Raw genomic sequence first — 13789 nt, 5'->3', positions numbered from 1 at the left:
TGCCAAGAATGCATTTACAAAGCATATTTCAGACATGACAGTTTTTTATTAGAAAGAATTTTTAAAGCATCAAGTTTCAAAGTTATAATTGTATTTACTTAATTTATATTCATAAAGCAGTGTATTGTGTTTTAAAAAGATATGTCCTGTTTAAGTAACATTAATAAACTGCTATAATTGCCCTTAAGAAGCTTAAAACAATCCAAGCTGTGATATTGCCTTTAGGCAAATGAGCAAACATGTCAAAGTGTATTAAGCATGATATTTTAAACGGGATTTGGAATAGCACTTCATACCTGTTGAACACTGATAAATAATGACGCCAGAATTACTGACTCCAAACACTTTGCTCTGTGAAAAGCCTCACTACTCTTACTGTACAAGTAAAATAGTCCTAAATCATGTAGGTTCTTTCCCACCTCTGTTCTACTTAGCCTCTACATTAGTTTTAATTTTTACAGATCACTTTCAATTAGTCCATGACAAGCAGATTGCTGATGTATTTCCTCGCTGTCAGACTTCTCGGCTGTTGATGCTTTGCACAATACTGGAAAGGCCCAGAGACAGCCTATAAGATTTATACAAATAAATTCTGAAACATGAAGTAAAAGCAGCCTCTTGGAATTCTGCCTCTGGCACTGTTTCAACACCACTTTTGTGGGAAATCTGTATTTTAAAACTACTTCAATTAAACTTTGTTTTTAAACTAAAAATGTTTAACATGGACAAAGCTCGTGTAGTGAAAGAGCTTTCTGAAGACATGTGGTGCCACATTATTTTAAAGTTCATCCAAGTCTCATTCAATTCCTGTGTAAATACAAGGCAAAAGTCCTTTATGTTTTTTCCATTATGTGCATAGCAGCATAATTTTTATTAATTTACTTTTAAGCTTTTCATGTTAGCCATCAAGTATTTTGATAACATTTTCATCTAATCTTTGGGTCTTTTTATAAATACTAGTCCATACGTTATTTATTTTGGGAGCATTAGCAAGGAACTTTAGATCTGCTTTCTTTTCCTGAGAGGCAGAAAAAGAAGAATAAAAGACTAAAGAAGTGAACTGAGATATTTTTAAACTTTCAGTAATGCAATCAGAAAAAACAAACCAGAGACACTGGTATTCACAGAGAAAAATCAAGTACCTGAGCTGGAATTCTCTTCTTAATTCTAGTTCCAGTAAGTATCCCTTTGTTTTTACAACTGCCTCTTACAGCACCCATCTTCATGCACCTAACAGGCTTTATTCTTCCAATTCCCAGGATGAAAAAAAACCACACACAAAAACCAAAACAAAAATATGAAACTTTCAAACTCCCAAATTTACAAGAGCTATTTCCACATTCATGAAAAATTACAGGTCTAAAGAAAGAGCTTGGTGATGCACCGAGCCTGTAAAACAAAGACGAGGAAATGCATACATCATGTAGTCTAAACTATTCTAGAGAGACAATAAAGAAATGAAACATAAGAATAACCCCAGTGTCCAGAATCCACAGATCCTCCTTGGGACTTCTACAGAGCCCAAAAAGTAAAGAGTTTGTGTCCCCACAGGCCACCTTCCCAACCACATCCACATATTCTGTTAGATCTTTGAATATTCATTTTGTAACATCAGTGGATTGCTCTGTTTTCTAGCAATTTGTTTATTTTATAAGACCTATATAAATTATCCTGTCATCACAATCCAAACGTTGTAAAGATCATTTCACATAGGAAAGAGCTGCACTTTCCAGGTATCTATTTTAAATACTGTACTCTATGGTGTTAGACAGGCAAGCAAGGAAAAAAACCCACCCATCCAAGCGAAACATTTGGTTATCATTATTGTGGTTTAACTCCAGGAGGAAATAACTCCAACTAAGCCACTCCCCTTTCCCCTGCCCCTTCTGGTGAGGAAGGGACAAAAGCAGAGGCTACAGGTTGAGATAATAATTTAGTGAAAGATGCTTTTCTTAACAGCTGAAGAGAATCCAAAATTCTCAAAAGCTGGTATAGCAGACCTGAAGGAAGAGAAGGGAGTGGAAGACTGGGAAAAATCCTCCCCCTCTGTTCCTCCTACAGGCTGGGTATGATTATTAATCAACACCCAGAGGTATCAGCCAAGGCCAGGACAGTTGAACGACACTGAATACACATCCCTAATGACCCTCACTGCCCTTGATGTTACCGTGTCATAAACCAATATCATGCGGTACACCAACAAAAGAATCCTAATCCCTCTCCCTACTTTGAAAAACATCTTCACCGGCAGCGCATATGGGTATATACACTCGGTTAGGTACCACGCCCCCATGAACAGATCGAGCAAGGTGGTAACCAGTCATTCCTACAAAGTAACAAGCTGGCCACACCCACACGGCACTAAGCTCTGCCCCCTCTCTGCAACCAGACAATCAGGTATTACAAGAGTCTCCTAAAAGCTGTTCGTAAGGAACACAATGATAAATCTTTTTTCCAAGTGGGTCTAAGGCAAAAGAACTATTACTTACAAGTTAAGAAAACCAACACACTACTAGCATTGCTTAGGTAGGCCACACTGTTTTTTAAAGCAGGTGGGTACATGACCTACAGAGGCCTTAACTCCACAATGTGTTTTCCCAATATGCAGAAAATCCTGAGGGTGTGGACTCTTACTGCCACAAAATGAATGGAGAATGGAAAAGGAAATACTCGAAAGATGCTCGCTAATACCTGCAGGCCACAAATCCCTACAGGCAGCCACTGCAATAGCTTTACCATTTGTGCTGGAGTATAACCCCTTGATTCCCCAACAAAGCCCACTAGTCTAGAGCACTGTTCTAAGACAACAAGAATTAAGGAGCAGTTTCACAAGCCACTGAGGTGTCTTTCAACACTACATTCCAGATCTGCTCTGAAAGAAAGCTGAAACTGCAGGGATGCCTGGAGATGGGCAAGCCTTACCTGAAAATCAGCAAAAGCAAATGAACAAAAGACCCAAGAATGGCATGGTATGGTCCAATAAACAAAGAGTATAAAAGGAAATAAATGAGAAGGGAAAAAGGGCTAAAAGAATAATGAAATCAACTGCAAATAGCTATTATTTTGACTTGTAAATGAAGAAAAAAGCCCAACATAAGTAAAGAAGACATTACTGATAAAGACAAAGAAAAAATATTATTGTGGCAGAAAAATATTGAGGATGCTCACAAACAATTTTCATATCTATATATATTTTATCTTCATTTGAGTGCAGATAAAATACTAAATAACAACGTATTACTACTGAGCAGATTTCTTAAATGAGTGTACTGCCAGATTAAAATGGCTAACAACATTTTTGTATTTAATCTCAGCAATAAGCGTGCTGTTGACACTTTCAGATGATTATCAATGCTCCCTCCATATACAGAAAAACATCCAGATCTACAAACAGAACGTTTTTGATCCAAGGAACTCCTTATGTACAACAATATTCTTCCATTCTTAACAAGCACCCACTGTTTGCAAAAGGCTAATAAGAAAACAGATAAGCAGGATTCTACTCTGAAAAGATTAAGAGAGGACTATGGGAGATTTCTGTATAAAAGTATGTTTATTGGGAAAATATTTTAATAGAGAAAACCAGCTAAACTATGGGGAGAATATAAGAAAAATGTTTATATTTGTGAGCAATTTGGTAACTGACTTCATAAATTATCACGCTTAGGAAATAAATGCAAGATAATCTGGAAACAGTTATTATTTACAAAAGGTTGCATTATAGGAAAACCACTATTTCTTGTTGCACTGCTCTAAATATTAATAAACAGTTATAACAACACTGAAATTATGGAACAGAAAGAATTGCATAAGTTGTGGAAGTATTTTAGGTCAATTCTTACTACAAAGTATTGCATTTTGGAAATCAGGTCAGAATCACCTCAAAGCTCAAGACAAGACTTGATTTTTTATTGTATAAGAATAATAGGTGGCTGTTACTGATTTTCAAGTCACAAGAGACCTCTCCTCCCAGGCAGAATACATCCTAATCTTTTTTATCTTTTACGAATTATTTCTGCAATCACTCTAGCTAACATAATACCTGTAGTCTACTAAACTCTGTTGTTAAGACACATTAAACTTCTCATTGTTCAGAAGCAAATTTTGGTCTTGGGCAAGCAAACAAGCATGGAATTAGCAAATACTTTAAACAAGTTCATCATAAAATATCTTCACTAAAGTTTCCATCTTGAAGTATTTATATAAGCTTATGAAAATATTTGAAAAGCAGGACCTGCACCACCTGGTTCTAAAATCTAACTTAAATAGTTAAGATTCTACAAATAAAAAAGTAACACAACAATTTTGAAGATGACTGTTAAAGAGTTTATACAAGAAAGCAAGGAGCAGCCTCATGAAACAGTTTTTTTTTTTAACTAAGGACACCTAGAATGGTCAAGTATGTCCCATTACCACACATATGTAAATAACTATTCATATTTGATAAAAATAAGTAGTATTAAAGCCTCACCATTATAGATTCAGTAGAACATCTCTATCTCCCACTAAGGCACTGGTGTTTCACTACAACTACAAAATTTACCTCGTAAGAGACTTCAAGAAACAAAACTAAATGCTATCTCTAAACCACAAATCTCCTACCTCAAATCAAGTCCAGCAAAGAGGCAGAAACTACATCTGTGACACCTCTTACATTTCCAAGACTTAAAACTACCAACTGCTGTGTAGGTAGTTTAATGACTGTTGTCGTGTACACCTGGGTTTTTATGCAGCTGTGTAGATTTGTGTTAAGCGTAACAATCTGATGTTTAATTCGCTTTGCAACTGTGCCTGATGGGAAGACTATGGTGGTGGCATAGTTCATTGCATGTTTTTGGTCTTCAAAGCCTTTAAAGGCTGTAAAACTGGGTAAGATTTTGAAGCTGTAGAAGTCAACGTAGTTTGGTTTGATTATGATTTAAGTATTGTACTTTGCATTTGTTTCTGTATTTTCTAAGAACAGTTCTGCGTTACATGCAAGTAATGTTTCTAGGTGGGGATTTTGGGTATTTGTTACAGTGAAATCTAGACAAGCAGCACTAATGAGAAGAAAAGGATTATAATGAGAGAAAATAGTTTCTTTAGAGCAATAAAACCCCATTCTTGTCATGTAGTATATGTAAAGTGCCTTATTTTTAATTTCGATTTGGATTTTTTGGTGTCAATTTGCTGTGGGAAAAGGAAAAAAAAATTTCAATACCTCTTGTGCTACAGAAGCTGGGTGAATATATGTAAATACTTTAATCATAGCTTACAGCTTGGGGCAGACCTCAGAAAATACTTTAATCACGGCTTACAGCTCCTGGCAGACCTCAGAAGCCATTAAATATTCAGGTGGTGGGGCTGAAGAGGTCTAAGTCACCCCCAGCTGGGATCTGCTTTAGCTAGCTCAAGGCTAATACAAGTATTTTAAACACTGCATTGCTGATATACTTTGAAGGAGAGCTACTGACTGATAAAATGGTTTTGACTGTAACATGGAAAATCTCTGTTTCAACTTATATTGTACATGTTTTAGGCCTTCTTTAGATGGCAGATACCCTAGAAGTTTTCAAATCACTCTGTGCCTTCCTAGATCTTAGGCTGGAATCTGGGTTGCTCAGAAATGTAAGAATTCTTCTGACCAGTAACAAAATATTCATTGTAAGAAATCTAATTTTCTGCTGGTAGAACTAGTAAGTTAGACATTGAACTTTGAAAAAACCCAGTAATGATTCTTGAAACATAACTGATTATTTTCTTTTGGATTTCAACACTAAGATTCTAGTTGTAAGTTTTTCTGTCAAAGTTTACTTATTTTCTACTTGTAGTACAAAGCTACTTTGGTCAAGTTTCATCACTCAAACCATAACAGTTACTGTTTTACTTTCAACTGTGTACGGCTACGAACATCTAAAGAACTTAAAATTTAAGAGGCTTTTGTAGTCAAACAACCTCCAAATCCACATCTTGTCCTTACACTACATTTGATGGTTTCTTTAATTATACTAAGATTCTGCAACATTGTTATATTTATCCTCATAAGAAATGTAGCAGGATAAAGAAGGATTCTAGCTCGACTTTGTATAGGCTGAGGACTTTCAAACTTTAGGTACGAAAAAGGGAAGAAAAGCTATGAAAAGGGAAGAAAGCCAGTTAGAAAGATTACTTGAATCCAGGATAAAATGTGAGGCATACAAAAGCAGTAACATGCTAAAAGATCAGAAATGCCTATGTAGATTCTTTTGAAGGCCTTTTGCTATGGTGTCAATTGGATGATCTCATGGCTGCCAGTGCTTGATGCTGCCTAAATACCAACTGTATTCATTGTTATTCTGGACAACTTTTTGAGTGCTGGGCGAAATAAGAACTTACTGAGTTTCTTGTCACCATTAAACTACTGTTACTTCCTTATGACTTTAGGAAATATGGCTTCCAGTTTTTTTTTTCTCAGCTGAGACAAGAAAAAAACCACCCCACCAAACCAAAAAAACCCACAAAAATCCCAGTTGCTTTCTACTTTTATCATGTATATCACACAGAGTTTCAAAAACAGTCTTTGCAGTGCCTGTGTTATTGAAACTGGGTTTTCTGGGAAAAATCAGAAGAGCTGAAGCTTGGTCTCTTCAGATTTTATTGCTATATGCAAATGTACAGACTATGGCAGCCCTGGCTCATGCCCTTGTCTGCACCTCCTGTTCACCAGGTTTTGCATGTGCCAAATGGCTCGCTCTTACACCTCTCAGACCAGATAACTGTTCCGCTTGTTCCATAGCCTTTCTTTGGGCAATACAATACAATACAATATAATATGTTCCTATTATCCATTTCTACTTTCTACCTATTCCGAAATCTTCACAAAAAGTTTAATATCTTTTACACGTTTTTTTTTTTCCCCAGCCAGTTTCTTCAGAAAACAGAAAATATTTTGAATTCATATGGTTATGGTCTGAAGATTGTTTTCCATATATATTACAAACCAGAAATCCAGCTGAATGAAACAATTGCCTAAGTAAAATGATTTAGAAAACTGGATTATTTTCATAACCAAAATACAAGAGAATGGTCAACTATTATTGTATCATTGGTGTTTTGTTTTATTTTTAAACCATGTAAAACTCCCATTTACAGAAAATATTTCTGAAAGTAGCACAGACATTCTTCACTTGCTCTGCAATATGTGGGTGGTTTTAAACAGGCTTGTCTTTTTCCATTGCAGCAAATTAACTATTTACTGGATATATATATAGCATACACCATAAAACTCCTTTTCATATCCAGAAAGGACAGTGATGTGCCTAGATAATACTATGAAACTGTTTAGAAATTCCCAGTAATGGTATTACAGATAAAAATCCACTACAGATTTTTCTGCATGTTTTCTCATCTTTTAAAGGAAAGAACCCTCTCCTTTCCCCAAGATTCAAAGACTTTGGAGTCTCACCCAAACATCACTCAGGTGTTTGCTGTCTCTTAACCACTGAGTGACCCTTACGTTTTGTGCTCTTGGCTCCGCAGCAACGCTCGCTTGAAGGCTCTGTGCCGCCCGTGCTGTGTGTGAGTGACCTCTTCAGCCAAGTCGGCTGAAGTGCAGCGACTTCCAAAATGAGTAGTTTTTGAGGTATAGCTGCCGTATTTTCCCTCTCTTGAAGATCCATAATGAAATAGAGACTAAGGGGGAAATTTGTTTTTAGTGGAAACTTTGAAAAAGCAATTTTTATTAGTAACTAATAGTCCTCTTTAAGTTTCCAGATGGAGAATTATTAATAATTATTAAATAAAACCAATTCGGGAATGGACTACAAAAGGGTATTAATTTGACTGTCAGGGAGTCTTGCAAGAGCCTGAGAAGTTAGCATGAACCATATTTGCCACAATTCAGCAATGGCTGTATCTACAAAGTGCTAACATAGCACAGTTATGGGTGTCAAAAGGGAAATAAGACAAAAGTTACAAATTAATTTATACTGATGTGATTACTTAAAAGTATACTTGATTTTACAATAACCTACTATTATGTCAGCAGTGTTTCTCATCACTCATTTTAGTCATTAAGATCTGCCTTCTTATTTTATGATTCTGCACAAGTTAAGATTCAGAAAAACAGTTTACATGGATCTTGGAGACATTCTAATTAATCAGCTGTAAAATCTGCACCATCTTCTTGAGATATGCTCTTCATGGGCAAGTTTACCTGTGACTTCTTTTACCTAGGTTAATGAAGTAACAATCACACAGAATGTTGCTAGAGCTGATTCTGTTACTTTGCCATGTGGCTCTTAAATCAAGCAAAATTTAATTTCCCTGGCAAATAAGAATGAAACATTCTAGTGAAATAAAGACATTAGAATGTGTTATTCTTTGTGCTTTGTAAAACTGCATGACTGACTGCTCTTATGTGACTGCCTCTGAGCAGGTCACTGTGATACCTGTCCTTAGGTATCTTCCACAATCAGCTGCTGATATCTGGTGACTTAGCACTTACCTGACATCAGGGACTGGGTTGCCAGCAACTCTGCACTCCAGCAATACTTTGTTTCCTTCAGCAACTTCCTGGCTCCGCAGTTTCTGAGTGAATTGAGGTGGTGAAAATTCATGCTCTTCCATGTTGATGAAGGGACGGCACAGGACCATTTTGCTCTCCATGATGCTCCCCCTTCCAGAATAGTGTTCTCCATTCAGATGAATTCCAGGTAACTTTTCGTCAGGCTCAGTCTCTTGATGTGGTTTGTCAAACTCCTGGTTTACCAAGGTACTTAAAGCTGGTTGTTTCTTATTAGGAGACAGGTATCCACTGTCTGGAGAAGAAGAGTCCCCATCAGGACTACGGCCTCTTGTCTTTGCTGCCTGCCTAAATATAGATGATAACTCCTCAATGAATGTGGCAGCTTTGTCACACAGCTTGTTCCTGAAAGGAGCTTCTCCTTGGGATGTTGATTCAGAGTTTGGGCTTGTCTTAGGCATACACGGACCACCTTTCTCTGAATATTTCAGGCTTCTGACGAAGCTGGGACTAGCAGGCAGAAAAGGTGAGGTGCTTGTTTCTCTCCTAGAAACTGTGACAAAACTATCTTCTGTTTGAGGTGCAGTGGATTGCTCTTTCTGATTCCTTGGGAGAACATGACTTGCAGCAGGTGAAGTCCAACTGCTTGCTTGAGGCCTCTGTAAAGCATCTTGTTCATGCAGGTTGGTGTCCGTGAAAGAAGGGTTATCTGAAGGGCTAGAAAGAGAGGTGTTGAGATAATGAGTTAAGTCCGGTGCTGTGTTCTCATCTTCCTCCATGGAATTGGCAATGGCTTCTCGAGCTATGTCAAGGCTCTTACTTATCTCCTCCTGGGTAAGGAAGGCAGAAAGTTCATTTGAAAATTCACCATTCTGTGTGTCCGACAGGGAATCACAGAAAAAGTCATGATAAGATGAAGCTTCTGACATATTTTCAGGATATCCCTTACTGGTGTCTCTCTCTGGAGAGTAAGCCTCCTTCAGCATTAAAGAAAGAGGCAATGCCTGGCCACAGCTTCTGTCTTGCATCCTGAAAGACACAAGAACAATTTCTTAATGAAAAAAGTTATATCCTAGTTCCCATAAGCTAGACACAAAGCTGGATGATAAGCAGAACCTAATGGTGTGTGAAATACCATAAACCTTGGTTTCTACTAGAATGGGCCAGGACTGCAATTGTCTAGGTGGAAATGAGAGCACTTAGGAGTAATTTTTCTCCTGAATCTTCCCTCAGAAGCATGAAGACATCCTTTGTCTGTATATTGCCTAGCACAATCTCGATTCTACAGGATCAATATGTATGTATGCTGCTATTATACATCTGATTTGTTATTTTACATCAATTCTGTTACACTTCATTTTTTTCTGGTTTTAGCCTTATGAATATTTCGGGCATATATTTACTATTCTCTTTCCCATAAAATTGCCTTCCAGACACTAAACCATCAAATTCTGAGAGAAGTGTTCAAGTTGAAACCATTATGAAGATATACACAAGGATATTTGAATTAGAAATTCCAAGTTATCCTTTCTGTTTAATGTTGATAATGTGTTTAATATTATTTTACTTATTGTGCTAACACTTTTAACTTGTTACCAGTTTACTAGCACTTTCCTCAACACTGAAAAATGAAATATGAAGCTATCATATGTTAAAACACTGAAAAAATATATTTCACAACCTATCTATCATCCTGCACAATGGAAGTGTATAATGCATATTTTGCACCAGTTTCACAAAGCAGAGAAGCATCTATACCTCTCCAGTTTATCAACATGACTTCAGAATTAGGATGAGCATTCTCTTTTAAGTCAGCAAGAAACAAGACATCAGGGAAACCACACTTTCCTCAAGGGAAGGACTGGCCTGAAAATCTCCTTATTGAAATGTATTTGTCTAGCTGGTCACTAGATTGTGGCTGATTGATCTGAAACATAATTATTGTTTCTGCAAAGCATTTATTTAAGTTGAACATCAGTGGTTTTAATTACCCTAGAAAATTCTCTTCTTCTAATGATAAGAACAATTTTACGTAAGATTTAAATTTTTTTTTCCTTAATTCTCTACTGATAGTGGAGAAATGGCTTGACAGTCATGCGATGCACTCGGATGTATTTTACATCAGCTTGTGCAGGCTCCAATTACCTTTAGTCACTAAACCAGGGCTTACCCAGCATGTAGTCATTAAATGACTGATAGATTATTGGAATTCTTGGCTTAGCATATGCATCTCTTGATATGCCTGTTTGTCTTGCCAACAGATTACAACTCAATGCATAAAAGAGAAGTACAAGAAACCCAAAGTGTTTAGGATTTGATATATGTTTTTATAGAATAAAGTGATAAATTCATTATTGGCCGGGATTACATCTTCCTTTCCTGTTATCTGTGTTTACAGGGCAACAAATTTAGTAACCATGCCAATCTCTTGTCAACAAAATCTAAAAAAGTATATACAGTATAACTGACTACCACATAGCAGCTTTAAAGAATCTGAGAAGCCCAGCAAACAGCTGGTCTAGAGGCTCAGCTGTTAAGGCATAAACTGGATGAATGCCAGGGAAACAAGGGTTAAACCTGCAGAGTTTCTTTCTCCTTAATCTTAGTTATTTTTTAAAATGTTGTATTCAAATGAACAGAGGTGCTATTTAGACAACTTGTAAATATCTGTACCTCAAATGATATCTTTATTTAAATCTTATACACACTGGTTCCTAGCTTGTTCACATCTCAAAGTGACACATTACATACTCAGATAAACTTCCCTGACTTCCAACACCAAGCTGCTCTAATGGTTCAATGGGCTGTTTCATGGGTAGCACGACAATTTTACTTGTTTGCCACCTAACATGATGATTGAAATTAATGTATTATGAATTAACATATTTCTTCCCAATACTCAGCTTTGTCATTAGAAAAATATAATGGCTACATATATTGTAATTTTCAAAGCCTGGTGTCTAAGTTTAGATGAATCAATCTATACCTGGATATTTAGATAAAGTTGATGGGTTTAAACCATGGTGGTTTACTGGCAATTTCTAATGCTGATAAGCCCTCTTGGGCAGGAGGGTCTGGTGCCTGAAAATGAATTCATATGTCTAGCTTTAGAGAGCTGAATGGAAGCTTCCAGGAAAAAGGCTTTTTTTTCAGCCATACTGTAATATATAAACCCACTATTCTTTTAGTGAAACTTGTAACCACAGGGAACTGGAGGTGAAGTATCACTAACCCTATCAAGTAGCTTATAAGATCATAATTAGAAATTTTGAATGCTATTTCTAGCTTCTCCAAGTTAGACTACAATGTATTTATAACAGTTTTCATCATCATTACTCATTAGGTAACCTGCAAAGGCATATACTGTATCATTTAAAGACACAAACATAAAATACAATGTTGCATGCAAATCAGTGTTTACCTGTACTTTCAACATTATTACATACAGACTATTTATGGGGTCCTATATATATCTAAAAACTACTCCCGAGTAAAACCACATTTTTATATCATGCAGTTTAAATACTTATTCAAAACCCAATATAGATGCTCTAAAGAATCATATGGTAAATATTAAATTTGAAATGTACTGGATTACAATAATTTCAGGAAAAAATAGAGTAACTAATCAAATTAAAGTTTTGAAGAGATATATAGTAAAATGTGGAAAAACATAGAAAATTAAAGGACACATTTCGAGAAAAATATGAACATCCTGAATTTGCAGAACCTGCCAAGTAAGAAATTATTACTTAACATGATCCAAAGCCTATCAGTTCAAAAGAATCATGAAGGATGAAATGTACCTAGTAAGATTTTTTAAAACACAAAAGGCACATAGTTTTTCTCTGAATTTTGAAATCCTGCAAAATTACTCCGCAAATACAACAATTAATGTTTAGCAGAAATATAAAACAGATCTTACAATGAGCAGGCCAGTATGAAGAGTTCAAGTATAATTAATAGTAGGTAAAGTTGTTTTTCTCCTTCTCTATGTAAGTAGGCTTAAAGTTGCTCCAGCTCTTCACTAAAGCTTGCTTGGTCCTTAGTAAGCATCGAGAAGACTGTGGCCTGTGTGCTACATCTGTCCTCTGTGACTATGTAATTCGTACCCCACTCATCTATATTTGGTAACTGAACTCATGTTTCAGCAGACTGCCACTATCTGGAATTCCAGCAGAAGCAACGTTAGGCCTGGAAGTGGCACAAAGTCCTGTGCACTTACTACTCAGAAATTCAGAGAACTTAGCCATTCCCTTTCTGCATCTTTTTATGGTAATAGATTTTTAATTTTTTTAAACAACATTATTTTCACAATAATAAATAAAATAATTGCCTTTTTCTACTAAGAATAGTTTAAAATTAATACCTTCCTTTGGTACCTTAAAATCTTGTAGGAAAGAAAAAATTAGAATCATTTAGTTTGGAAAAGACCCTTAACATTTTTGGAGTTATGAGTAGAAATAGTAATTTTTGTAATAATTGATAGTTATTAATCTGTAACCATATACTACACTGTAAAAATAACTTGAGATGTGAATTTTCACATCTCAAGTGAAATAATACTATAATCAGAAAAGAAATATCTCCCTCAGAAAAGACGTAAAAAGTCCCTGGAAAACGTGTATACTTTAAAAATACCCCACAACCCTACACATGTATTAATACTGAAACAATCAAAACACATTTTTGGTTTCTGTAGAGTTGTAGAGCATAATGTGTAACACAATCAACTCTCCCTTACTGTCTCTGCTAAGGAAGTACTTTCACCTCATTAAAACACCTGTGAGAATCTAGTCACAGGGAAAAAAAAAATCTGTCCAAAAGCACCTTTTCAGGCACATAATTTCTGTTAAAACTCAGTGAAAGGAAGAAGTAAACATGAAGACTGTTGGTTTAATCTACAGACTTTATCACACAGTTTCCAGAAATAAAAGCCATGTGTGGGTAACGTGGTTTCTGCCAGATTGCAACCTCCTGGGAGTCACACGCTGCAGAGGGGATAGAAGAAATTATAGCTGCAAAGAGATATTACAGACCTCCGTCCCTTCTGCCAGCATCCATTACATATGTTCTCAGATTTGAAATCATTTTGTAGACTGGCACTTGTTCTTAGCTCAAGGTCCTCTAGATACTGCCTTGCACTAAAATTTGTTCCTTGGCAACAATGCAAGTGCAGTAGATGCATCGTTGTGACGGAATTGCACTCAGAGCTCCCTACAGGACCCAGACCATCTTTATGTACTAACAAGTGCTAGTACCACACATTGTATTTCAGTGGTTGATAGACCATCTTGGCATCTTCAT

General features: G+C 36.3%; 1 protein-coding gene across 6 annotated transcripts in view; it reads right to left on the bottom strand.

Annotated features, from left to right (window-relative positions):
- Nucleotides 1-12525, bottom strand: part of PALLD (palladin, cytoskeletal associated protein) — a 190328-nt gene extending 177803 nt beyond the window's left edge. For 2 of the 6 annotated variants that reach the window (XM_082281939.1, XM_082281940.1), the window contains exon 1: nt 8465-9042. In XM_082281939.1, the coding sequence (XP_082138065.1) occupies nt 8465-8943 (479 nt within the window). In that variant the 5' untranslated portion in view covers nt 8944-9042. Of the gene's footprint in view, nt 1-8464; nt 9512-12407 lie in introns of those variants that run through there. The other 4 variants (XM_082281936.1, XM_082281941.1, XM_082281938.1 and 1 more) reach the window with 4 other exon arrangements.
- Between the last annotated feature and the right edge of the window lie 1264 nt (nt 12526-13789).

The sequence above is a fragment of the Coloeus monedula genome, assembly GCF_965178545.1.
Source record: "Coloeus monedula genome assembly, chromosome: 5".
In the NCBI taxonomy this organism is placed as follows: Eukaryota; Metazoa; Chordata; class Aves; order Passeriformes; family Corvidae; genus Coloeus; species Coloeus monedula.
This window is presented reverse-complemented; position numbering and strand designations above follow the sequence as displayed.